Source organism: Mauremys mutica, chromosome 11 (assembly GCF_020497125.1).
Source record: "Mauremys mutica isolate MM-2020 ecotype Southern chromosome 11, ASM2049712v1, whole genome shotgun sequence".
Lineage (NCBI taxonomy): Eukaryota > Metazoa > Chordata > Testudines > Geoemydidae > Mauremys > Mauremys mutica.
In genome coordinates, this window is record NC_059082.1 from 63857032 (window position 1) to 63882399 (window position 25368).

Genomic DNA, 25368 nt, shown 5'->3' on the forward strand with positions numbered 1-25368 from the left:
ATTGGGGATTGGGCAACTCAGTAGGTTAGGGCCCAATCCAGCACTCAGTGAAATCTATGAGAATCTTTCCATAAATGTAAAGGACATTGGTTTGGGGGCCCTAGGCCCGATTTAAAGCCCACTAGAGTCAATGAAAAAACTCCCATTGACTTAATGGGCTTTAGATCAGGCTCTTAATTAGTTAGACTTTCTATTTAAGAATATGGATAAATATCCAAGGTGAGTCACAGTAGTCTCGTGAATGCTCTCATGCTATTCCTGAGTGGGGATGTGTCTGTGCTGCAATGATTTTCAAGCCTTCTTTAAGTGTAGCTTGTAAGGCCATGAAAGAGCCCAGGCATAGTATATCTTTTAATGCATCATCCATAGTTCTAACAAGGCTCCCTCTGTCACCTATTCAAAATGAAAAAAATAATGGTCGCTAAATCAGCTCCATGTTTCTAACCTTTACTCTGAACAATAGGTATGTGGAGACACTTACTTGTTTGCCGTCCACGCTAAACTGAATGAATCTTTTATAGAGGTCACCATTTTTTTCTGAAGTCACATCCACTAATGTTCTTGCAGGAATGCCAAGATCAGTGGCTCCTTGGATATTATGAGTTATCTGGGCATCCAGCTCTTGTTTGTCCTGTTAACAATTTAACACACACAGAGGTTTAAAATATGATATTCTTCTGAGTGTGTGTAAAAGAGCCTAGCCCTTGTGGTTTATACACAGCTCAAAGGACAACTCAGTGAGTCTAGGTCCTCACACACTGGTGTAAATTAGACATAATTGTATTGAAGTTAATAGCATTACACTATTTGTACTCTTCTATCTAGCAATATCTGACAACAAGAAAAGCTACAACCGCCATAATTTTATTGTGTAATTGAAGAAAGAAATAGAAGACGATTGAACTAGCCACTGCCCTTTCGAGTTGCACTGTTAAACACAGAGTTCACTTGATTAATCAGAAACCTTTTATTTCTTCTATTATGTGCACCGCTATAGACTTTTATGACTATTAAATGGTATTATAGTAGGAGGAGATATATTGCATCTTGTCTGATGTTAGCTTCTGTATCATTGTATTGAGCATGGTATTTACTGTCCAAATATAATAAAAGCCATAATAGCACAATATGAAAACAAATAACTCTTCAAGGAACATAAACAAGTAATTAAGAAACTTGAGGTGGGCTGTATTATATTATTCGTAGCATTTGACTTACTGTACATTATAGCAGTGAACTGTTCAATTACCTAAATCACATGCTGGACTTTAATGTTGCCTCAAACTATATATTTGTCCATTACTTAACAATTGATCAAAGACAAAATTGCAGTTTCTCTACCTGTTTTTCCTAGTAATAAAATAGCAGTTTGCAAGTATGAGTTACACTTCACCCCACACTCATTCCAATAATCAGCATGATACTTACGTTAGTGGCTTTTAGTATAAGAAGGCCCTGTAATGTACTTTCATCGACAATTATTAGCATTTGTGAATCTAGGTTCATTCTATCTATCAGGATGTAGCCTGATCCATCAATTTTTATTGGTGTTCCAAGCTCCTGCAATAAATAAAATAAACAATCCGCCTGAAAATGATTTGCTGTAGCATCTTTTACATTTATGTAACTTTTTCCCCCCTTAATAAGTGGACTGTGTGGCATCTGGCTGGAAGACTAGTAAATCAGACAGCATGATTGTATAGTGCATGGTAAATATCAGAAACCTTTTATAAACAGTAAAGAGAGCGTATATATTGCTTCTTCCTCCTGCCTATTTTAAAATGTTTGCTTATATTTTAATACGTGGTATCGCATAAATAGGGCACAAGATAATGTGGAAACCTCTCTTGACTACTGTATGTCAGATTCAGTGTTGTGACATAATGCAGCCATAAATTCAGTGAAGTCAAGTTTATGGCTGCTTTGCATTGCAGAGGGTCCAAAGTGGCCAGAGTGTCCTGGTAAATCTGACCCCATTCAGTGATAACACATTTTCAAAACTTTCCACCTTCACCTCTTCTCCTTTTCGTTCCATCTCCTACCTACCTGGAAGCACTGTGGTCTATGGGATCTAGGCTCATGGTACAAAAATGTAAGATTGCAATAGGATTTTCCATAAAGGACTGTGCTGTCTATCACTTAGCTTAGCTGCCATTTTTACTAGGAGTCTGATTCTCTTAGCACACAGGTGTAAATGTATCCACATGGCGCAGGACAGTAAGGTACTGCCAAGTCCGGAGTGGCAGTGTTTTGCATTCACTTCACACAGGTGTATATGGCTAACAAAGTGTTGGAGCAATGAAGAGTCAGGCCTCTGGGGTTTTTAAGAGGTGGACATTTCTCTTCTCTCCCCTACCCCTTTTTGCCCCTCATTTCTTCTGCCCAGGAGAGGTGTCAGCTTGCCCCTGAGCTCTCTTTTTGTGAGCAATCCTACCTGAAGAGATGGGGTGGGTCTTTGTCACTGCAGCTGCATAGTACAAAAATCATTGTTCAATTTTCATTTTGTACACGGTGGGTGGTGGTCACCAATGCTGCAGGTACCACTAATAAAGGCATGGATAGCTATGTAGTGAACAGACATACCCGTGTGGATGGCAAAGCTTGGCTCCTTGCCAGCTCCACGTTGCCCTTTTGATGTAGGATGGTTTAGAAATAGGCCAGGGGTGAGGCAAGGTCATTGCAGTTACTGACTGCAATTACATGGATCCTGTGGCCACAAACTCCAAAATTAGGACCTATACAGAGTTGTAACTTCCACTGAAGGTCAAGGATTGGAATAGGGGCAGCAGACATGCTATGGAGCTGCACCCATAGGTTATGGGGGTTGCTTCTATCCCCTCCAATCCCCTGTTTAGGTCCCTGGACAGAGTCTATTTAGTTTGACTACAAGTAATGCAGTGGGGTAAATGTCACCCAACGTGAAGAGCCTATTTGTACTATGGGCTTAATTCTGTGTCTGTTTAATTAATAGAAACATTTCCACTGAGTTTAATAATGCAGGATTAGGCCCCATATTTACTGGTAGTTGCACTGATTTCCTTCATACGAAGTTGACTGGAATAAGAACCGATATTGTTCTTTAAGTTATTCTGCTTTTAAAAACTATTCCAAAGCAACAGACATTCTCCAAATGAAAAGGTGCTGCATAATGACTAGGACCACTAAGCCCAGAGTAGGGTCCACAACTGCACAATTATACAGGGTACTAAAAAAAGAATATTTATGTATATACAGGGATGGAACTTCCCACTAGGGAGAGAAAAATGTTATAGTGCTGCTTAGGCATCCTTACCTGATTCATAGATTCATAGACTTAAGGTCAGAAGTGACCACTGATGATAAACCGTTGTGGAGAAGATATAATTTTTTAGGGCTAAATATCTGCTCATGTTCATTTTCTCCAAGTAATGGCCACACTGTGAAGGTTCATAGAATGACAGTCCCTCAAGCAGTGATTAATTACAAAATAAATGGAAACCTATTGCATTTATTGACTAATAAGCTAAAGGTGAGAGTAGCAGGCACAGTATATGATTGCAATAAATCTCGACAGATTTAGGGTTTTACCTCTGAATGACACACATGAAGAATTCTTACAAAAAATAAAATACAAATGAATTAACTGGCTGATACTACTGGGATATTTGCTTCCTGATTCTTTTCTGCTGTGACAGCCACAGCACCCTTGTTTTATCATCCTGCCAGAAACACATTTGCTTAGAAACATAGTACTGGTTGGTACATACCACACTATGATATGTGAGACACCACAATAGTTTCATGTACTCAGATATGGAAGTAACCAGAATTGCTTGAAAATTTTTCAGCAAAAGAAATTTTTTGTTGAAAAAAAATGGCTTATTTAAAAAAAATCAAACTTTTTTGCTCTCCCCCAACACCTCTCCTTGAATTTTCAGATTTTCCTCCTTGCGTCCCCCAAAACTTCATTTTTTTACAGTGGAAAAAAGGAAAATTTCAATTTCCAGAAACTTTGCTATAATTTCCAACCTCACTCCCTCCCCCAAAACATTTTTGAAAACTTTCAAACAAACTGTAGTGGATATGGAGCTGCTATGTAATAATCTAAGAATACTGATCTATAATAATTTTATGAATACTGTGTGTGACCTGGTCAGTGAGGCAAATTAACTGTATTACTATATGGGCTTCTTAAATTTTCCTATATGAATATATTAACCTAGCTTAATAGGGGGTGGTTGGAAAAACAAGCAGGAAAGAAACACAATGGATCTAGACATATAACTTCCCAACAGACACTTTTGGGGCAATTACCAGACAATTGCGTACTTCCAGGCTCCAGCCAGTGCAGTGCTGGGAACTAAGAGATCAATCAAAGGGCTATCAACAATTAAAAATTACATGTTTCCTTAGAAGGGAGGTGATCAGAGAACTGGCCAAGATGTTTTCAGCATAATTTACCCATTTGTCGAAGTTCAAATGTTTTTCAGAGTCTTTCGGACAAAGTTCCTCCAGAAACCAGGCACAATCTTGACAGGGCCCTGCCTGCCAGGTTTTAAAAACTGCCTGGTTTCCTGCCAACCCTCCATGCAGACTGCCTTGGAGTCGGGGGCAATTTTTTGTTTGTTTGTTTTAACTCTGTTTCTCTCTGCTAGCTAAGTTTCTATGGACAAATAAATCATACTTGTTTTTGATGAAGCTGTCCAGTGTCACTGCATTTCATACTAGTCACAAACTTCCAGAGAGGATTCTATATGGTAGTTGGACCCAAACATAGCTGTGCCATTTGATTAAATACAGTTTGTGAAACAGGGGGAGTTGTAGCTTGTGATCCAGTCTAAAGTGAGGTGAGCTATGGGTTCTATTCTGGGAGAAATGCAAGTAGAGGCCTGTCACTTGGAAGGAGTGCCCATGGACAGATCGGGGAGAGATCATGGTGCAGTTCAAACCAGAACCAATCAAACATTTTTGGGGGGGAAATTATACATGGATTTTTTAGTTTTTCAACCAGCCCTTTAAATCACTCATTTCTAACACTACAGTATGTGGCAACTATTGATAAATACTGACTTTTCAAGTCTGTGATTTCTAAGCAACCAGGGTTTTTTTAATCAGTCCATTAGCAATCTCAATTTTCTATAAAGATGCATGGAAATTTCCATAGCTTGAAATTATCTGATTAAAATCTTATTTACATTTTGTCTCCGCGGGTGGTTTGGATATTTTTTATACAGTTTGGGACATTTTTTTTTAGCAGTGCACTGCTGAGCAACCACAACTCCAGCTGAAGCCAATGTGAGTACTCAGTACTTCTGAAGATCAGCACCTGAGGTGATTTTACTGTTGCCCCTTACAAAGTAAATACCAAGGTATTTTAAAGTAAATATCCACAAACAGTATGGACCAAATTATACAAATCCATTCACTTTGGGGTGTAAGTCAGGGCAGAATTTGGCCCTGAGTCTTGTGATAGTATTGCTACAGTGTTTTTGGCTGCAAGAGTGGAACATTATTTTTTATATATTTAGAAAGGAGCCTGGAGTCCCTACAGGATTCATTTTTGGTACATTAGCATCATCTAAATTTCTTTATAGCAAAGTCCTGGCTCTGCTCCCACTGACATCATTAGCTAATCCTGTACTGAGCCCTGTGTTAGAACTAGCTGCAGCTGGTAACAAGTAAAAGCAGTTATCTTTTTTACGCCAGGCAGTACCTGCATTGTTTTGCATTTGTTCTCCATAAGTATTTTCCACTGAAGTTTGTTTTCCACTTGAAGGTCCCCAATGGCTTGAAGTTCACAAGTGCCTGATTTCAGTTCTATGTCAATACTATATTTTAACTCTTTTCCTGCCATGATGGACAACTTGTTTTCTCCTGGTATTTCCTTCAGCTGAGGCAGTTCATGCCTGAATTCAATTTCCACCGTGACCTTTGGCTGGCACTCTGTTCTCACTTTCAGATGGGCAGACTTGCCACCTGTTTTGAGGGTACAGAGAAGTTCTGCTTGGCGGCCATCCCTCTGAATAGATCCAATGAGCTGCGACTGAACCGGGATATTGAGATCCTATCAAGAGACAAATATCCTTTTGGATTATAAATCCACTTTGAGATTTGGATTTACTTTTTTCCCCCATCAGCTGATGGGACATGAAATGGTCACATTAAAAAAAATCAGACACAAAACCTGAAGTCTTTATGGAGCCATTTACTCAGGCAAAACTGCCACTGCAGCCAGACTGAAAAAGGGCTTTGGGGTTTGGCCCCTAGAATTGACAACTTCTTTACAGATAGTATAAAGTCTTTAAATTACAAAAATCCAAACTTCCTAGTTCCTCAGTCTAGGAAAGTTTATTGACCATCCCTTGTTTAATTCAGTCCAGAACCATTTGGAATTTTGAGAATACACTCATCTGCATAAAAACAGGTAACAAGTTTTTTCAAGTGGGATTCTATGCAACCTGATGGAAAAAATGGAAAAACAATTTTGCAAAACCAATAGAAATTCCAAAGCTGCTTCTGCATGGTTTTCATGGTTCAAAACGGAATTTTTTTTGGGAAAAGTTTTCAGGAAAAATATTTTAAAATGTTAATATTTTGAATTTTAGTTTTTCCTCTTTCCATCTCTGAAGGCAGCACAGTGAATGGTAGCAATTTTCTGCCTTTTTTCCCTTTGACACCACATAGCCTTTTAAAAAGAAGTTCATGTTGGAAAAATTAATGGCAAAAAAATGAATAATTAGAAACAACCCACAAAAAGCCCTGGGAATCATCCTCTAATACATTCAGTGGGGATACAAAGGAAAACCCCAAAATTTCAATATTTTCGGTTTCAATGGAAAAAAATCCTGAACTCTTTTGAAAGAAACAAAAAAACTTTTGACAACCTCTACTGGAGCATGGCGTTCAAACCTTGCCATAGTGACAACGGGCAATAATTTTCATCTAGTTCTATTCTGTAGGGGATATCTGTCAACATCAGAGATCTGTGCAATTTCCAGTGCCTCAATCCAGTGTTGTAGTTGAAGACTGAGATCTGCTTGCAAAGCAACACAGAGAGGCTTGTGCAAGCCACCCATAGCATACTCTAGCTAAATCCCCATTAGTCCTTACTTTACTGATCCAGAATCTCTTGTAAAAGCCACCCTGTCTACCTGCAGAAGCTGACATTCTATTTCTGTCTTCAGTGTCCATTCAGTTTTATTCTGGGTCTGTAGATCTCCTCTAGCCTTGAGCTTGCATTCACCAGCCTGTAGCGACAAAATGCCTTCAATGGTGGATCCTTTAGTTGCAGAAAGTAGGATGGAGTTTTCAGCAGGCAGCCCTATGTCACTGAGCTGGGGGACCAAGTGCCTCAACATTCCTTGGAAAGCGTGTTTGTGTCCACAGGAGCTATTTATTTGCACATCAGCTGTTTTGCCATCGCACTGGAGGTTGATTGTTAAACTAATATTGCAGGTGTTGACAATGAACGAGCCCCCAGTGACTAGAGTCTGAGGTAATCCCACCTTCTGTGACAGAAGAGAAAAGTTGTGTCAAAAAAATAAGCCACATATTCTTGTAGAAGCAACTGTCCTATTAATCTGATTCTATTTGATTACAAGGCATTTCTCCTTTCTGGTCCAACAAGCCCAGGGATGGGACCATTTAAGGCAGTCTGTTCTACAGAGGAATCAGAAATGGCCTCAGGAATAAGCAATGCAATGAGAAAAACTCTGTAATAAATACTGGAGAGGAAAAGTAAATTTCCAAAATCCTAATTCTAGACAGAAAAGATATGATTTTATTAGAGTCTAGGGGGAAGGAGTTCTTTTAATTATAAAGTTGGGATTAAACATTATTTTATGGCAATGACAGTTACATCTGTCACTGTATTACTCCAAGCTCTCAACTTTAAAACATCTGTCTCTGCAAACACTAATTTGCTGCTACTGCAGGACACATTTGATAACCAACCCTGTCTCCTCCACCTAGAGGGCAAGGTTCTGCCACCCTTCCATTGAGTAGCTTCTTACTCCAGGAGTAAGAGTGGCAGAGGGTTTTAAATATGGAGGTAGTTCTCTGTGCCCACTCAGAACTTGAAACATAAAGGTTAAAACACTTTATAGAAAAGCAAATTGGATAATTACCTGAAGGGTGGCACACGTATTCATCAGAGTAACTATCCATTCTATATCTGTTTCGTTGCTTGCTGGTCTCACTTCTCCATCTGCTTTGAAAGTGCACTGTCCAAGGACAATATCCAGCAGGCCCTTATACATGTCTCCTCTGACCGCTGACATCTTCAGTTGGTTCTCTTTGGCTATGCCCAGAGACTGAAGCTGAGGCAAGGAATGCTTGAAGCCAATCTCCACACTGTGTTGGAGGCCACAGGTGGCATGGAGGTGCAAGCGGATGAAGGCGTCATCGGAAGAAACATATCCAGTGAAGTTGGCCGTAGAGTTGCTGGTGAACACTGACCCATTAAGTGAAATTCTTGCTGGTGTCTAAAATAGAGAAGAACTGTATTGCCAATTTAGTTGCCATGTTACCCTGCATGTTGTTTTAAAATGGCTCCTTGGAGAAACAGGGCCCAATTCTGCACCTCAGTGCACATCATGTAGTCATTTATATTTGTTCTAACAGGATGTAAAATGCTAGCTGGCATCATGTGAGTGAATAATTCTCATCTGGTAGCATTTCCTACCCACTTTGCACAGATATAAATGACTACACAAGTAGAGAATCTGGCCCAGAGTCTTTATACTGAGTTTTCCCCTCACTTTCTTCATACTACTAATAAAATCAGACTGGAGTTAGCTCTAGCAATTTGGGGAGCTTGATATGGCTAGCTGCAACCAACAGGCTGAATTCTGACCTCAAACAGGGTCAGTTTCCTATTGACTTCAATGAGAATTTGCCCAGTGTTAGTGGGGATTAGATGCACATAAGTTAGGTTAGACTTAAACTATATTTGTCTGTTGTGCCCTATGAGCATAAGTGGGAGCCTCTGTTAGCCATAGGCATCTCTCCCCTTCTGATGCCAACTTTAATATCCTGTACAAATTGCTTGCTGTAAGCATATTTTTAATTAAATGTTCAGAAAGTGTTAGAATATAAGGAATGTCTTTCCAAAACTGTTCAAATTTGCAGGTGTCTTACCAAGCAAACTACCAAATAGGAAAAAAAAATAGAGATTGTACGAGAAAATTCAAACACTGTGAATTGCACTGGCAACAGAGCTATATCAGAACAATATCTACTCTGTTCATCTTGGCTAATGTGTTCAGATGAAAAACTTTGGGCATATTTGGTATCTGTCTCTTTGAACTTGCTGCCACCATTGAAATAACTGGTCTAAACTAAACAACTGCTATCGTTATACAACAAATACATGATTTGTCAAACCCCAGCCCAGTTACAGTACATCATCATGACCATCCAAAGATTCAGTAACTAAAAGGTCTCTTTCAGTTTTGCTTTTTTTTAAAAAAATAGTCCTATTTCCGCAACCCTTGATTTTATGTAGTATAAAAAATGTACATGTTGATTTGGAGGGAGAACCATAAACAGTCCCTCTCTGTGGTTCTTTGGCTTTAACATCTGATTGTTAACCATCCCTAAATGACCAAATGTAAAACTTCATTTTCAGAGTGATCACATTAGGGGTGTGGATGTGCAGGAGAAGCTAATAGGTGAAAAGGCCAGGCAGGACACAAAATAAAAATAAATCTTTGCTAATGGATATTGCTTACTGCCATGATCATACGACTATATACCTCTGTTGCAAACACATGTTGTGTCATGAACTCAAACAGTAACTTGTGTTCTGATGACAGGTTTCAGAGTAGCAGCTGTGTTAGTCTGTATCCACAAAAAGAACAGGAGTACTTGTGGCACCTTACAGACTAACAAATTTATTTGAGCATAAGCTTTCGTGGGCTACAGCCCACTTCATTGAATTCATATTCCATTCTACGCATCCAATGAAGTGGGCTGTAGCCCACAAAAGCTTATGCTCAAATAAATTTGTTAGTCTCTAAGGGTACGTCTACACTACCCACCGGATTGGCAGGTAGTGATCGATCTACTGGGGATCAATTTATCGTGTGTAATGTAGACACAATAAATCAATCCCCGATCGCTCTCCCGTAGATTGCTGAACTCCAGCTCGACGAGAGGCGGAAGCAAAGTTAACAGGGAAGCAGCAGCTGTCGATCCCGCGCCGCGAGGACGTGAAGTAAGTGATTCTAAGTCGATCTAAGGCTATGGCTACACTTGCACTTCAAAGCGCTACCGCGGCAGCGCTTTGAAGCCCTAAGTGTAGTCAAAGCGCCAGCGCTGGGAGAGAGCTCTCCCAGCGCTGTCCGTACTCCACCTTCCTGTGGGGAATAACGTACAGCGCTGGGAGCCACGCGCTGGGGCTTTGACCACACTGGCGCTTTGCAGCGCCGCAATTTGCAGCGCTGGAGAGGGTGTGTTTTCACACCCTGCTGCAGCGCTGCAAATTTGCAAGTGTAGCTATGGCCTGAGATACATCAACTTCAGCTACGCTATTCTTGTAGCTGAAGTTGCGTATCTTAGATCGATCCACGCCCCCACCAGTGTAGACCAGGCCTAGGGTGCCACAAGTACTCCTGTTCTTTTTGTGTTCTGATGGCTTCACCATGCATGTAAGGGCAATGCACTGTCATTTTGCAAATTTTCATTCTGTTGTCTTTCTCAACAGCAATGAAAGGACTGAATGCCTTTGTGTGACTGAGAACAGTGCTGGAACACCAGGCATTCTTTCAGTACAGCCTTTAGCAGCTTTTTCATCTGATCAGTTTCAGTGTTGTATAGATACTCAGACTCACTTCCTCTCTCTCACCCTAATCTCTTCCCTAGTACACCAAAAGCTTCTCTCTGCTACCTTTTGTAAGTAGCCACAGCACTTTTACCAGGGAGTGATAATTGGCAGTGTCATAATCAATGTGTTGATAAACCAGCTAAGTGGTAGTGTCAATGAAAGAGAACCTTCCTTTGAATCTCCTGCCCTGCTCAGAATGGCAGAGGTTTCTTATCTGAACAACACTGCTGGAAATCCAATTACAGCACTTCACACACGCACATTAGGCTCTCTTGAGCTATTATAGTCTCTTTCTAGGATTGATCTCCTCCTGTCATGTGCCTTCTCTGTGGGGTGGGAAAGGGATGAAGAACAGTGTTCGATAACACTGAAGAGCAGTTCACACTACAGTCAGTTTCATTAGGTTCTTTGCTTTTTTCATAAATGTTCATGGCATAAAAAGGGATGAACAGGGAATTTGGGGTAATCCAAACAATGAGAGGAGTCCTCTTACATGAGACTTAAAACTTCCTCTTTTATCATTGGTCCAAGGACCACTGCTGGGGGGAAAAATTACTGATTCTGATCCAGCTCAGAATAGAAGTGGGGAAAGGTAAAAAGGGTAACAAACTGATATGTTTTTAAGGTTTATAATCTTGTGATTTGACAAAGACACAGACACTTTATTGGACCAATACAATCAGTAAATTCAGCAATTTGTATTTTCTCTGAGGCAGACATTCTCTTTCACTCCCCCCACTTTTGCTCCTAGGTCCAACTTATTCCAGGTTGGTTGCTCAATAACAGAAGAGCTCTGCTCATGTTGAAGTAGTTTTTAGTCCTTTCCACTTCTAGTTTACAGAGACGGTTGGTTTTTTGGACTTCACCCAACAACATCAATGAGATTCTTTTGCTTTTGCATGCTCCCTATGTTTCATGATGCCACTGGACTTTTTCCCAGGTACAACCACTTGCACTGAGTTTTGATTTTAAATCATGCAACTTGTCTGTTGACTGATGCTCAGATAGCACCTCTGAAACTGCACCTATCTGATCTGTAAACCCCCTGCCTCCGCTATGGGCTTTAAAGTAGGTGTGTATGGATGTACCAAGGATGCAAACGTATACCACTGGAATATAGGTTTCAGAGTAGCAGCCGTGTTAGTCTGTATCCGCAAAAAGAACAGGGGTACTTGTGGCACCTTAGAGACTAACAAATTTATTTGAGCATAAGCTTTCGTGGGCTACTTCAGTGGGCTGTAGCCCACGAAAGCTTATGCTCAAATAAATTTGTTAGTCTCTAAGGTGCCACAAGTACTCCTATTTTTTTCACTGGAATATAAATTGTGTTGATGCTTCTAACTCAGAATTAATCTCCCTGTGGCAAGACTGAACATTGACATGTGCATGTCCAGTTTTTGTTTAACAAGTGCTTTGACCTGCATCTCCCTGGTGCTATTAAAGGAGTGAAGATACTTGAAAGTGTGTACAAAACCTCCTGTTAACTCAGACCCATTTCTGCGCCTACAACAACCTCCGATGCTTACTCTATGGGAATTAGGCCTTAAAACAGTACATTGTTGGTGGCAGAGTTCTGAGAACAAAACTTGTACCTCAGATAAACAGCTGGCAACCTCTCCACTGCAATGACCAGAAAGCTGATTAGTGGTAGATTCTCCACTGCAATTGACCTGCAGGCATATCAGCATAACATATTAATAAAAAATAAGAGTAAATCAGACTAAACAGTGAGCAGATAGTTAAATGAGTAAGTGAAGAGATTGCTTTTTAGGAGAAAGAATAAGGAGACAAAAATACCAGCCTGAGTTGAGAACGATAGGACTGGCTCAAATAGGTAAGTAGCAGGTCAGCTCTGAGGCTAAAGCTTGTCTTTAAACTGACTAGAACATTTACAGGAGAGAGGAGAACGTTCTCAAACAGCAGGCAAAGTTTATTTACTGAACATAGAGTGAGATCCATTCTTAAAAAAAAATAAAAATCTATTGGCCACACTGTGAATTTGAGTTTGCCACGGTATTGCGGAATTTCCTACCTTTAAAATGAAAATGACATAGTTAACGTAATTATCACCAGAATAAATATGAATGTGTTTAATGCCACCTGCTGTACCATGGAACACATTTTCAAGTGATATAGATTGTAACCTTATGGGGCAGGAACTGTGTCTGCACAGTGCCTACCATCTTCTGGCCATTACTGCAAATCTCAATAATGAACAGTAATAACAGCTGGACCCACAAAAACCAAGCCTGCCTCATCTGTAAAATCACATATTAGAACATGAGTTACTAGGCACCTGGTTAGCTGATAATGATGTAAATGTGCTAATGGGTCTGCATTTTGCATTTTGGTGGGTTCAACCATTTTGTCTTGCTTTGAAAAATTAGTCCCATATGTCCTGCAGTGCTTAAAAGAACAATGGGATTTTGAATGATGTTCAGTCTTTTCATGCTGGTCTTGGTTTGGGAAAAAAGTCTCCCCGTTTTGACCCACTAGCTCTCTTCTTTACAAGATTTAAACCTGAGAAACAGAGCATGAAGGGCAGTGAGATATATCGCATATACCCCAGGCAAGGATTTTTCTACTAACCTGTACCACTGGTGGGACAATGTTAAGCAGTCCTCCCAGGTCATGGTGGAATGAAAGGGCAATTTCCACAGTACTGCTGGTGCTTTTCTTCTCCACTCCCACATTGAAGTGTTCCTTCTCCACCCTGGTTGTTACCCCGGCAGCTACTCTCTTGCTGAAGTTCTAACCAGAAGAGAAACCAAACTGTGAGAAAAACCAAACAGCAACAAAATAGTAGCAGCTAGCAAACATGGAGAAGTTATTTCCACAGGCTGTGAAGACAACAGCCTCTTAAAATGAGAGCACCGTTCAGAATCATAATCAAAGGGACACTGCACAGGCTTGCTCTGCCTGGCTTGTCTCCAAGATAGAATCTTCATGTAAGGCTAAATCCTGCAAGGTGCAACTCCCTCAGCTCCTTTGGATCCCAATACGAGTGGAGAGCATTCAGTACCGTGAAGGACCAGATCCCGACAGCCTGGCCGATTACAACGATAGTACCAGTAACTGAAAGAGCAATTGCACAGAGTCATCTGGAGCAGGGGACTTCATTAATTTTACTAGTGTTCCTTGCACAGAAAGTCTATGGCTTGTGCTTAACCACAACACCAGAGTAGGAAATAACACAGAAGAGGGAAAGCCCATGTTGATCAACAGCTTGGAAGGAAAGGGATGTGAAGTTTATCTCTTTAGAACAGACATGAAAGCAAAATTGTCAAGGTTGGTTACAGCAGTGTTAGATCCATCCGTAATACTTTGGTTTGTGGGCACTCTCCTGACAGCAGCTCTGCCTACCTGCTTCATTTTTCTGTGCAATCAGGCTATACAAATGGACAAGATTCTGCTCTTGTACAACAAGCTACTAACTTAAATCCAGAATTTAACATAGTTTATTTAGTTTAAATCCAGTCCATATTTGAGATGATTGATGTAAAGTATGACTAAAAGCTGTGCAGAAATCTTTCTTCAATACTGCAATTCAGAAAACACATGTGTAGGGATCTACTCTGCCACCACTAAATGCAGCTACCTCTGGAGTGAAACGCAGCATTTGATTAACAGCCCACAGGAACAATCTACAATTGTTTCACATTGTTTTGCCTGAGACTGAACTAATCAATCACTCTTCTTACCTGGACATAAGCTTTTGTGGGTAAAAAAAAAAATCACTTTTTCAGATGCATGGAGTGAATTACAGATGCAGGCATTATATAATGACACATGAAGAGAAGGGAGTTACCTCACAAGTGGAGAACCAGTGTTGACAGGGCCAATTTGATCAGGGTGGATGTACTCCACTCCTAATAATAGATGAGGAGGTGTCAATTCCAGGAGAGGTAAAGCTGCTTTTGTAATGAGCCAGCCACTCCCAGTCCCCATTCAAGCCCAAATTAATGGTGTTAAATTTGCAAATGAATTTTAGTTCTGCTGTTTCTCTTTGAAATCTTTCTGAAGTTTTTTTTGTTCATGTATAGCCACTTTTAAATCTGTTATAGAATGTCCAGCGAGACTGAAGTGTTCTCCTACTGGCTTTTGTACGTTACCATTCCTGATGTCCGATTTGTGTCCATTTATTCTTTTACGTAGGGACTGTCTGGTTTGGCCAATGTACATGGCAGAGGGGCATTGCTGGCACGTGATGGCATATATCACATTAGTAGATGTGCAGGTGAATAAGCCCTTGATGGTGTGGCTGATGTGGTTGGGTCCTCTGATGGTGTCGCTACAGTAGACACGGGGACAGAGTAGGCAACAAGGTTTGCTGCAGGGATTGGTTCCTGGGTTAGTGTTTCTGTGGTGTGGTGTGTAGTTGCTGGTGAGTATTTGCTTCAGGTTGGGGAGCTGTCTGTAAGCAAGGACTGGCCTGTCTCCCAAGATCTGTGAGAGTGAGGGATCGTTTTCCAGGATAGGTTGTAGATCGTTGTTGATGTGCTGGAGAGGTTTTAGCTGGGGGTTGTACGTGATGGCCAGTGGTGTTCTGTTATTTTCCTTGTTGGGCCTGTCCTGTAGTAGGTGATTTCTGGGTACCCATCTCGCTCTGTCAATCTGTTTCCTCACTTCCCCAGGGGGGTATTGTAGTTTTAAGAATGTTTGATAAAGATCTTGTAGGCGTTTGTCTCTGTCTAAAGGACTGGAGCAAATTCCGTTGTATCTTGTGAGGTAACTCCCTTCTCTTCATGTATCATTATATAATGCCTGCATCTGTAATTTTCACTCCATGCATCTGAAGAAGTGGGTTTTTTACCCACGAAAGCTTATGCCCAAAGAAATCTGTTAGTCTTTAAGGTACCACCGGACTCCTTGTTGTTTTTGTGGATACAAACTAACATGGCTACCCCCCGATACTTGTCTTCTTACCTGGTAATAGCAGACACCTTCTACAGTAAAAGGGATCCCGTGTTTCTTTAGCTTTGTGATATTGTGCTTCAAACTTGCAGTTAGTTGGGACTTAGAATCTCCTAAGGACAGTCTCTCAACTCCAAATGCAGCAGCAATCCTTTCGCTGCCACTCTGTAAGGCCATAGTAACAGTGTGGTTGGCAATGACATGGTCGTACATGGCAGTGATAGTGCCATCTATAGGAAATCCTATTGACAAATAGAGCCAAATCAGAACAAATGATACACAATGCTGCAAGAAGCATTCAAGGAATTTTCAGTACCACTGAGTGGCAATTATCTATAAAATGTTATAAACAGAGAAATCGATAGTTTCTATCACATTTTATAATAATAGCCTAGCTTTTTCTAACATTACTATAGATCAGTGAGTTGCAGCTTCTATTATGTATTCACAATATAGACTGATGGAAATGAAACCCCCTATAGCGTTACAGGATTAACAAGGGTAAATGTAAAGATATTACTTGGATTTGAAATGTATTTTTGGAAACCAAAGCATCATCTTTCCTAAATAAAGGGATGGATGATTCTTAACTCTCCTGTTCTGTATAGTCTTTGAGAATCTATACCTGGGGCCTTGCTGGGACATTCCAAAAAATTCTGCATGATAGGAGTATGTTGTGTGTAGCTCCACCATACTGCATTAAAATTTTTTCAAAAAACAAAAACAAAACAACCAAACCAGACGGCTAGGTGCATTCAGCCAGCAGGGAGCTATCAAAACCTACATACCAGAAAAGGCTAAAACATTTGTTTTTACTCAGCAAAGGGATGCTTAGACTATCTTATTCCACAAGGTGGTTCATTCAAAGACAATTGGAGTTTTACAAGAAACTATTCTGACTTGTCCTAAGGGAAAACATGTACAAAAATGACGGACATGCATTAAGCAGGGATACATGTAAGCATTTAAATGACTCTAATAGGTCTTGCATCCATTCTGTTGCATTTTCTTAAGAATATCAATAAGAATGTTGCTGAAGTTAAGGAGATGGGGCAAATTTGGCCCTGGAGTAAGCAAGTGCAACCCCACTGACTCTAGATTGTTTGGGTTTGCACCCACTTACACTGAGGTTAAATTCACCTTTACCATGTTTTGTTACACACCAATTTGATTGAGGCGTAGTTTTTTCATACCTGCATTTTTTAAAGAGCTGATGTTATGTATGAGAGTCCCAGCAATTCCTCTGTGTACCTGATTCATGACATTGGAAATATCTACATAGAGAGCTTGCTCATCCACCTGGAAGCTGGCTAGACCCCTTTTGATTCCTTTATTGAGCTCCAGGTGTCCTTTTAACTTTGCTTCCAGTGGGATTGCCTGGCTGCCGTTCTGAGTCAATATGAAAGTGACATTGTGCAGGCTGATATTCCCAAATACATTTCTGTTCCTGAGATGCAGCCCATACAGTGCCTTGTTGATCATCACACTAATGTTACCTGTAAGGGACAGAAACAATAATTGCACAGAGCCCTTTGGGTTGGGAAATTGGCATGAGAGGAGAAAAATAATTAGATTTGACAAACATGAACAGTAACCCTTTAATTTAATATAGACAGGAATGAAATGCATTTCTATTAGCTGTAATAAATTATTTAGCTCATTCCAGTTAGGGAATCTGCTTACTGAAACAGAGAGACAGCAATTAGTCAGCTAGTGGAAATACTTTTGATGAGAGCACATTATAATAGTATTTCTGAGGCAATTGCTATTTATAATAGGTTTCTTCTTAAAAAGTTGCTTGATATTTAAGAGCCAAACTCTGCTTTTCAAGGCCCTGGATTGAGTAAGATGCATCATCCAGGGAAACTTGACGAGGGATTGTGACACAGGAAGCACACAGTGCCCCAGAGGCACATTGTACTACAACAGTGCATGGTGTGGGATGGGACAGCCCCCATGTGCACAATCCCACCCAGAGCTCCGCAGCACACCTGTCAGCGACTCCCCCATTGAACTCCACAGACACAGCCCAGAAGAGGAAGGGGATGGGGCCATTCCCACCCCCCACCCCCCCACGCACACACTGTAGAGATGGTTGGGAAATGTTATTGCTCCTGATGAACAATGGCAATGAAGAAAAACTTGTTTCATTTTCCCCAAATTTTCTTCAAAATGTTTTGGGGTTTTGTCAAAAAATGAAACCTTGAAAACCCAAAAATTTCATTTTAAGCCTGAAAGAGTTTAAAATGTTTTCCAATGAAAATGTACATTTTCAGTCAAAATAGAAACATTTTAATGAATTTTGTTTATTGCCAATTTCCATTTAAACCCCTCCCAGTTTTGATCACCCAGTGGACAGCTGTTCACATCACAAGAAACCATCACCATAAATACTAAATTTATACTTTCCGTTTTAGGCTGCTAGTAGGTTTTAAATGCACCAAGACACCACAGTGGAGGATGTCTTATACTCGAATAATAATAAATCTCCTTTGGTAGCTGCATTCTTAACTATCCTCTTACAGGAAAGCACATAGTGAGGAAGCACCTTCATGAATATTGTTCTTGCGCTTCAGAGATCCATTCAGAGAAAAGAGCTGTGGTATGATCTTCAAGCCTCCAATGTTGTGTTGGACTTTCCCATTCAGGGACAGGAGAAGACCAACTTTCTGCTCCATCGCTCCCAAAAAAACTAGATGAAGCCTGTTCTCATTTAGCTTCAGCTCAGAAGATAATAGAAGTCTAAGAGGGAAAGAAACAAACACAAGTAGCTCACACACCATTATCAATAAAGATTTGTTATTGGTTTTCAGTATTTAACGTCACTCTACCTCTGTTAATGTAGCGCAAAACTGACCCTCCATTTTGCTTAGTGTATATTCTGTGCTTATGCTAGACAAGCGTAGAACATGGGAAAAAATCCATGAAGTATGTCAGAGAACAATTTTTCCTCCACTTAGATTTTGGTGACCATAAACACACCAAACATAAGCAAGCTTCCTTCTTATTATTTTCATTTGCTTAGAGCAGCTTTCACTGCTTCTCACTAGAAAAAAGAATTCCAGAGGTTAACCTCAACAGGTCAAATTTTAAACAAGATTCAAGGCTGCTCCTATTTATTTACACTCATATCTGTGCGGCAACAGAGCCTGTTTGGCATCCTGCTATTGGCTGACTGCTCACCACACCCCTCCGCAATGCGCAAGACACTCTTTGTTTGTGCAAAAATGAACATACAAGCTGAAATGTGGCCCAATGTACTCGAAGAACTTTTAAAATCTACTATGGAATACATTTTAAAATCTTGTAAAACTAGCTAATTTTACCAGCATGGTCTAATGGATAAAGAGGAAAAGGACTTGCAGTGTCTGATTGAGAGTGCATGGGCACATGCACATCCAGCATTGGTGCTCCCATAAGAACATATACTCGAAGTAGTAATTTCACAACATTTTTCTCCCCTGCCTCAATGAAATTTTGCACAAAATACTTGGATTTTTGTAAAAATTTAAAGCCTCTTTCAGTGGATAATTTTACATTTGAGAAGTTTGAAAAAAACTGCTGGAGGAGTGAGAGGTGGTGCTAGGGCCAGTGCCCTCTAAAACAGTGTTTCTCAACCTTTTTGATAGCAGGGACTGTCTTGCTGCCTTCCTAAACTGTGTCAAGGAGATCTCAGCAACCGGCGCCAGTCCATGGACCAGCTGTTGAGTAACACTGCTCTAAGAGAGACATGGTCTAATGCAGGGGTGGCCAACCTGTGGCTCCGGAGCCACATGCAGCTCTTCAGAAGTTAATATGCGGCTCTGGGGCTGGAGCTACAGGCACCAACTTTCCAATGTGCCAGAGGTGCTCACTGCTCAACCCCTCGCTCTACCACAGGCCCTGCCCCCACTCCACCCCTTCCCGCCCCTGATCCTGCCATGCCCTCATTCCTCCCTGCCCCACACAGAGCCTCCTGCATGCCACAAACCAGCTGATTGCAAGGTGCTGGGAGGGAAGGGGAGGCGCTGATCGTCAGGGCTGCTGGTGGGCAGGAGGCACTGGGAGCGGGCGGGGCGTGGAGCTGATTGAGGGCTGCTGACGTATTACTGTGGCTCTTTGGCAATGTACGTTGGTAAATTCTGGTTCCTTCTCAGACTCAGGTTGGCCACCCCTAGTCTAATAGATTAAATCTAGGGCTTGGAGTTAGACAAGATAGAGTGCTAATTCCATATCTGCCCCCAAAGGTCCTTCACAGAACTTTTCAGATATTGTTTAATTATGGTGCCTCTCATGATCCCCCTAGTGTAGCTGCTAAATATCAATTCTGCTTCATCTGACAGAGGACAAAAAATGAGAAAAACAACTGATAACCTAACATGAAGAACTAATTTACTCACAGGGAATCTCTCCTGTTCTCTCCATTATCTATGAACAATGATCTAAGAAAGCAACTAGTAGAGAGAGGGCTACAAGATTGTTTTAGTGTTTCAAAAATGCCTGGTCTACACTACGAGTTTATTTCGAATTTAGCAGCGTTAAACCGAATTAACGCTGCACCCGTCCACACAATGAAGCCCTTTATTTCGATATAAAGGGCTCTTAATATCAATATCTGTACTCCTCCCCGATGAGGGGAGTAGTACTGAAATCGGTATTGCCATTTCGGATTAGGGTTAGTGTGTCTGCAATTCGACGGTATTGGCCTCCGGGAGCTATCCCACAGTGCACCATTGTGACCGCTCTGGACTGCAATCTGAACTCGGATGCACTGGCCAGGTAGACAGGAAAAGCCCCGCAAACTTTTGAATTTCATTTCCTGTTTGCCCAGCGTGGAGCGCTGATCAGCACAGGTGACCATGCAGTCCCAGAATCAAAAAAGAGCTCCAGCATGGACCATATGGGAGATACTGAATCTGATCTCTGTATGGGGAGATGAATCTGTTCTATCAGAACTCCATTCCAATAGACGAAATGCCAAAACATTTGAAAAAAATCTCCAAGGCCATGATGGACAGAGGCCACATCAGGGACTCAACACAGTGCTGCGTAAAACTTAAGGAGCTGAGACAAGCATACCAGAAAGCCAAAGAATGAAATGGACCCTCACGGAGGGAGGGGCGACTGATGACTGTAGCTATCCCACAGTTCCCGCACTCTCTGAAAACCATTTGAATTCTTGGCTGAGCTCCCAAAGCCTGAAGGGTCAAAAACATTGTCGCGGGTGGTTCAGGATATATGTCATCAGCCCCCCGCCCACCCATGGAACCAAAGGGAAAAAAATTGTTTCTCGCCTTTTTTCAATGTCACCGTATGTCTACTGGATGCTGCTGGCAGACGCGATGCTGCAGCGCTACATGGCAGCATCCCCTTCCCTTCTCTTACGGACGGCAGACGGTGCAGTATGACTGATATCCGTCATCGTCGTCCTGCGAGTGCTCCTGGCTGGCCTCGGTGAGGTCTGCCAGAGGTGTCTGGGCAAAAATGGGAATGACTCCCAGTCATTCTCTTCTTTAAGTTTTGTCTCCTGGAGATTCACTCCTGACTGGAATATCATAGCAGCTGGAGGCTGCCCTCCCCTCCCCGCTTTGATCTCTGCTTGCAGAGGCAATAAAGTCAGTGTTGTTTCTTATTCATGCATTCTTTATTACTTCATCACACAAATGGGGGGATAACTGCCACGGTAGCCTAGGAGGGGTGGGGGAGGAGGGAAGCAATGGGTGGGGTTGTTGCAGGGGCACCCCTTAGAATGGCAGGCAGCTCATCATTTCTGCAGGATGTCTGGGGCTCTGACCCGGAGCGGCCGTTTGCCTCTCTGGTTCTTTAGTAGGCTTGCCTGATATTCTAGGCAGGACTGACTCTCCCTTTAGACAAAACTTAAAGAAGAGAATGACCTGGGGAGTCATTCCCATTTTTGTCCATGCACCCCTGGCCAACCTCACCGAGGCCGGCCAGGAGCACCCATGACAGCAGCAGACGGTACAGTATGACTGGTAACCATCATTGTCAACTTGCAAAAGGCAAGGGGATGCTGCTGTGTAGCGCTGCAGTACCGCGCCTGTTAGCAACATCCAGTAGACATACAGTGACAGTGAAAAAAGGCTGAACAGGCTCCATGGTTGCCGTGCTATGGCGTCTGCCCGGGCAATCCAGGGAAAAGGGCACAAAATGATTGTCTGCTGTTGCTTTCACGGAGGGAGGATTGTCTGACAACATTTACCCAGAATCACCTGCAACACTGTTTTTGCCCCATCATGCATTGGTATCTCAACCCAGAATTCCAATGGGTGGGGGAGATTGCGGGAACTATGGGATAGCTACCCACAGTGCAACGCTCCGGAAATCGACGCTAGCCTCGGTACATGGATGCACACTGCCGAATTAATGTGCTTAGTGTGGCCGTGTGCACTCGACTTTATACAATCTATTTCCAAAAATTGGTTTCTGTAAAATCAGAATAATCCCGTAGTGTAGACATATCCTTGAAAAGCAAAATACTCAAGTAGCAAGGAGAGTGCATGGAACATTGCCTTCTCAATGGCTTTCTGCACATGTCAGAATGCAAACTGCCATGCTTAAAAGAGAGAACTCAGATTTATCAGGGAAGACTCTTCAGAACTCTTTTTAAGGAAGGTTACTACTACACAGTTTTCTTTACCTTGATGGAGATACTTTGCCCATTAGTTGCAGCTGTACAGACTCTGGTTCTGTCAAAATTGCCTGATGCAGGAGAGCCCTCACTCCAATAATCCTGCTGTTCTTTCTGGTCTCCTTGCTCATATCAACCTCCAGCAGCGCTAGATCCTTTCCACTGGAATGAAGGTAAAGTGATCCATTGAGACTGTTCTCACCATAACTCTTAACAGCTGCATGGGCCTACACACAGGGGAAAATGAGAACAAGACATCTGCTGCATTAGGAAACTCAGATGACACATGACAAAACAGTGCTGTGTCACATTCAGCAACCCTACTGCTGAGAGCAATGTACAGGATGAGGGGCTCAGAAATCCCTGATTAAAATATGACAGTACTAAAAGAAAGGCTGGACTGATTTCTCTGTCTCTGATGAAGTCATCCTCTCTGGACACTGCTAAATCATTATCCGTGGAGCTCAGAAAAAAATACTTCAGAGCAACAATTGGTTTTGCCTTTGGCATTTACTGATTAGATATTTTCAGTGCAGTTTCCCACTGAAGGATAGTACAAGATCTTCATCAACACAACAATTTCAAGTTACACAAGCTGGACACTGGGCTAGACCATCAGTTCACTCGGGACATTTTTGAGGAACCAAATATAAATATCTCCAGTGAGGTGCACTTAATAGAAGTTTGTTTGCCAGGTGCTATCACTATTCCTTGGTTATGTGAAAGCATTTATGCTTAAATGGAAAAATGAATAGATTCCCCAACCACTCACTCCACTGTTTTAGTCATATAATCCTGGTATGAGGGATTTATTACAGGCTAGAGGGGAGCCCCAGATCAAAATATTGGTAGTATTTCATTGGCACCAGTGAATTTAAATGACACAAGTTAGAAGGAAGAGACCTGTTGGATCATTTAGTCCATTCCCCTGTCAGAACAGATAAGGGTACTAGAGGAGGTAGGAGAGAATGATTTAATAAGAGACTACATATGATCTTAGCCAGGGAGTTATTGCCATGTCAAAGCTTTACATACTTACGTGAACTTATTGTACATCTGCTTGCAATTAGAATGAAGCATTGTTTTTTTTAAAAGAAAAGTCCCCTTCCCCCATGTTCTAGGGAGTTTGGCTTCATTATTGTATTTGTATGATATGATACTACCATATTTATTGCTTTAAGGCAGGAGGGCCTTTTGGCAAGATAAGCACATGCACTGCTTTGGAACTGCCATATGGCCCTACATTGACTAATCAGACCAGATGCAAGTGATTGGCCATATCTCACTCTGTTTGGAACATGTAGTAGTAGGAGGAGACAATACCATCCTCGACTGTGGTGATTAAAACTGGCTTTCCTGAGCAATCACCAGCAAGGACCTCCCCTTTCCATTGTGTATCACTCCTCAAAGACCCTGTGCTGCAGCCAACCATGTCGAGGTTAAGTTGCACCCAGATCCCTCTGCAGCCTGTTCACACTGCTCTGTCAAGTAGCAGCAACTCCAGAGCAAACTGAAACATATTCCCCCTATGGAGCCTGAGCTCCTGGTAGTACAGGAGAGGGAGACATAGGCTAGAATTTGTGGCCTCAGCTCAGATGGTCAAAATACTGTTACTAAACTGCACAACCAATCTTAATACAGATTAAGTGGGATGTGGGCTACTGATTCAAATGTCCTGGATATGGAGTGATTGATACTGTACATTCTACGGCTGACTCCAGTGACTAAGTTACCACCACATGGGTTTTGTATTTGGTCTGCTGAACTAATAATAAAACTGAAAATAGTCAAAGAGGGAGAATGAAAAGAGATAAAGAGAAAACACCCCAATTAAAATTTCAGTTAAAATTAGTCTGTACCTGAAAGCTTTGGGGGAATTTTGACTGATATGGATGAGTAAACCGGGAAGAAAATCCAAAGTGAGTATTTGATCCATTTAGTTGAGCAATGAACTGTTGGCAGAAGAGAAGTTACACAGCTGAAACGAAGAATTATGGTGAAATTCCAGCATAATTTAACTTGAGTTTCAGGATAATTTACTCCAAAGCTTTCTGAATTTTAGCCAAATCCTGCTCCCCGTGCACGTGTACGCACACATACACACACTTACACTTTTCAATACCTATTTAGGGGTATGTCTACACTGCAGAGTTAAATCAAGCTTTTACTCTGAGATTCTCTGTAATTCCCTTCCCATCCACATGAAAACCCTTCTCACTTAAGTTTAATGCGATTACCCCCAGCCAGGTCAGTTAACATGGGTTTTAGGCTAGAGCTTGGATGCTGATTTCACTTGGACACAGTAAATTGGGTAGAGCTTGCAGCGTTGCTGCTCCCACCTGGGCTAGGTTAACCCAGGTGCTGATCACCTGAGTACACTCTGCAGCGAAGAACATTCACTTAGGGGGAAGGAACCTCCCAGCCCAGGTCAAGAGACTCTGGCTAGCAAGGCTTGCACTAGCACTCTAAAAATGACTGTGTAGACAGAACTTTGAAGATGCGTCTCAGGCTTGAGCAGGCTCTGAAGAGTTTTGTGTGGCTCAAAAGCTTGTCTCTCTCACCAACTGAAGTTGGTCCAATAAAAGATATTACCTCATGCATCTTGTCTCACTAATATCTGGGACAGGCATGGCTAGAACTACACTTTTCTTAATATGGGTCCATCTCCTAGTTCTGAGGAAAATATCCACCTTCCCGGCATTGCTACTTTCAACTAGCAAATCTTTTCTGGGAGCATTTTATGTCTAGTGTGTTACTAAACACTTGGAAGGTTCTGGAGTTTAGGCATCAGAGGTATTTTATTTGAGGATAAATTCCTCATAGCAAGGGACATTCTGTAAACTTTCCAAAGTTCGCGATGTCTGAAATAAAAACAAATTCCAACTGTGCACAGCAGTCAAGCCACAATCTAACCACAGAAACCTAGCTAGGTGCTCTGGGTTTCTCCCTCTCCACAATAAGACTCATCTGACTCCCCATGAACTGCATGGCCTTATGAATGTTGTGCTCCCCTCCCTGAATG

The 25368-nt window shown here is 41.7% G+C and overlaps 1 protein-coding gene across 1 annotated transcript in view; it reads right to left on the minus strand.

Annotated features, from left to right (window-relative positions):
- LOC123344118 overlaps window positions 1-25368 on the minus strand; it is a 169940-nt gene that overhangs the window by 51029 nt on the left and 93543 nt on the right. The window contains exons 36-46 of the mRNA XM_044979917.1: window positions 24206-24298; window positions 22356-22573; window positions 18267-18460; window positions 16912-17214; window positions 15731-15960; window positions 12397-12474; window positions 8106-8462; window positions 7131-7487; window positions 5693-6043; window positions 1429-1560; window positions 482-631 (exon numbers count right to left, since the gene is read on the minus strand). Coding sequence (XP_044835852.1) covers window positions 482-631; window positions 1429-1560; window positions 5693-6043; window positions 7131-7487; window positions 8106-8462; window positions 12397-12474; window positions 15731-15960; window positions 16912-17214; window positions 18267-18460; window positions 22356-22573; window positions 24206-24298 — 2463 coding nt within the window. The remainder of the gene's footprint in view (window positions 1-481; window positions 632-1428; window positions 1561-5692; window positions 6044-7130; window positions 7488-8105; window positions 8463-12396; window positions 12475-15730; window positions 15961-16911; window positions 17215-18266; window positions 18461-22355; window positions 22574-24205; window positions 24299-25368) is intronic.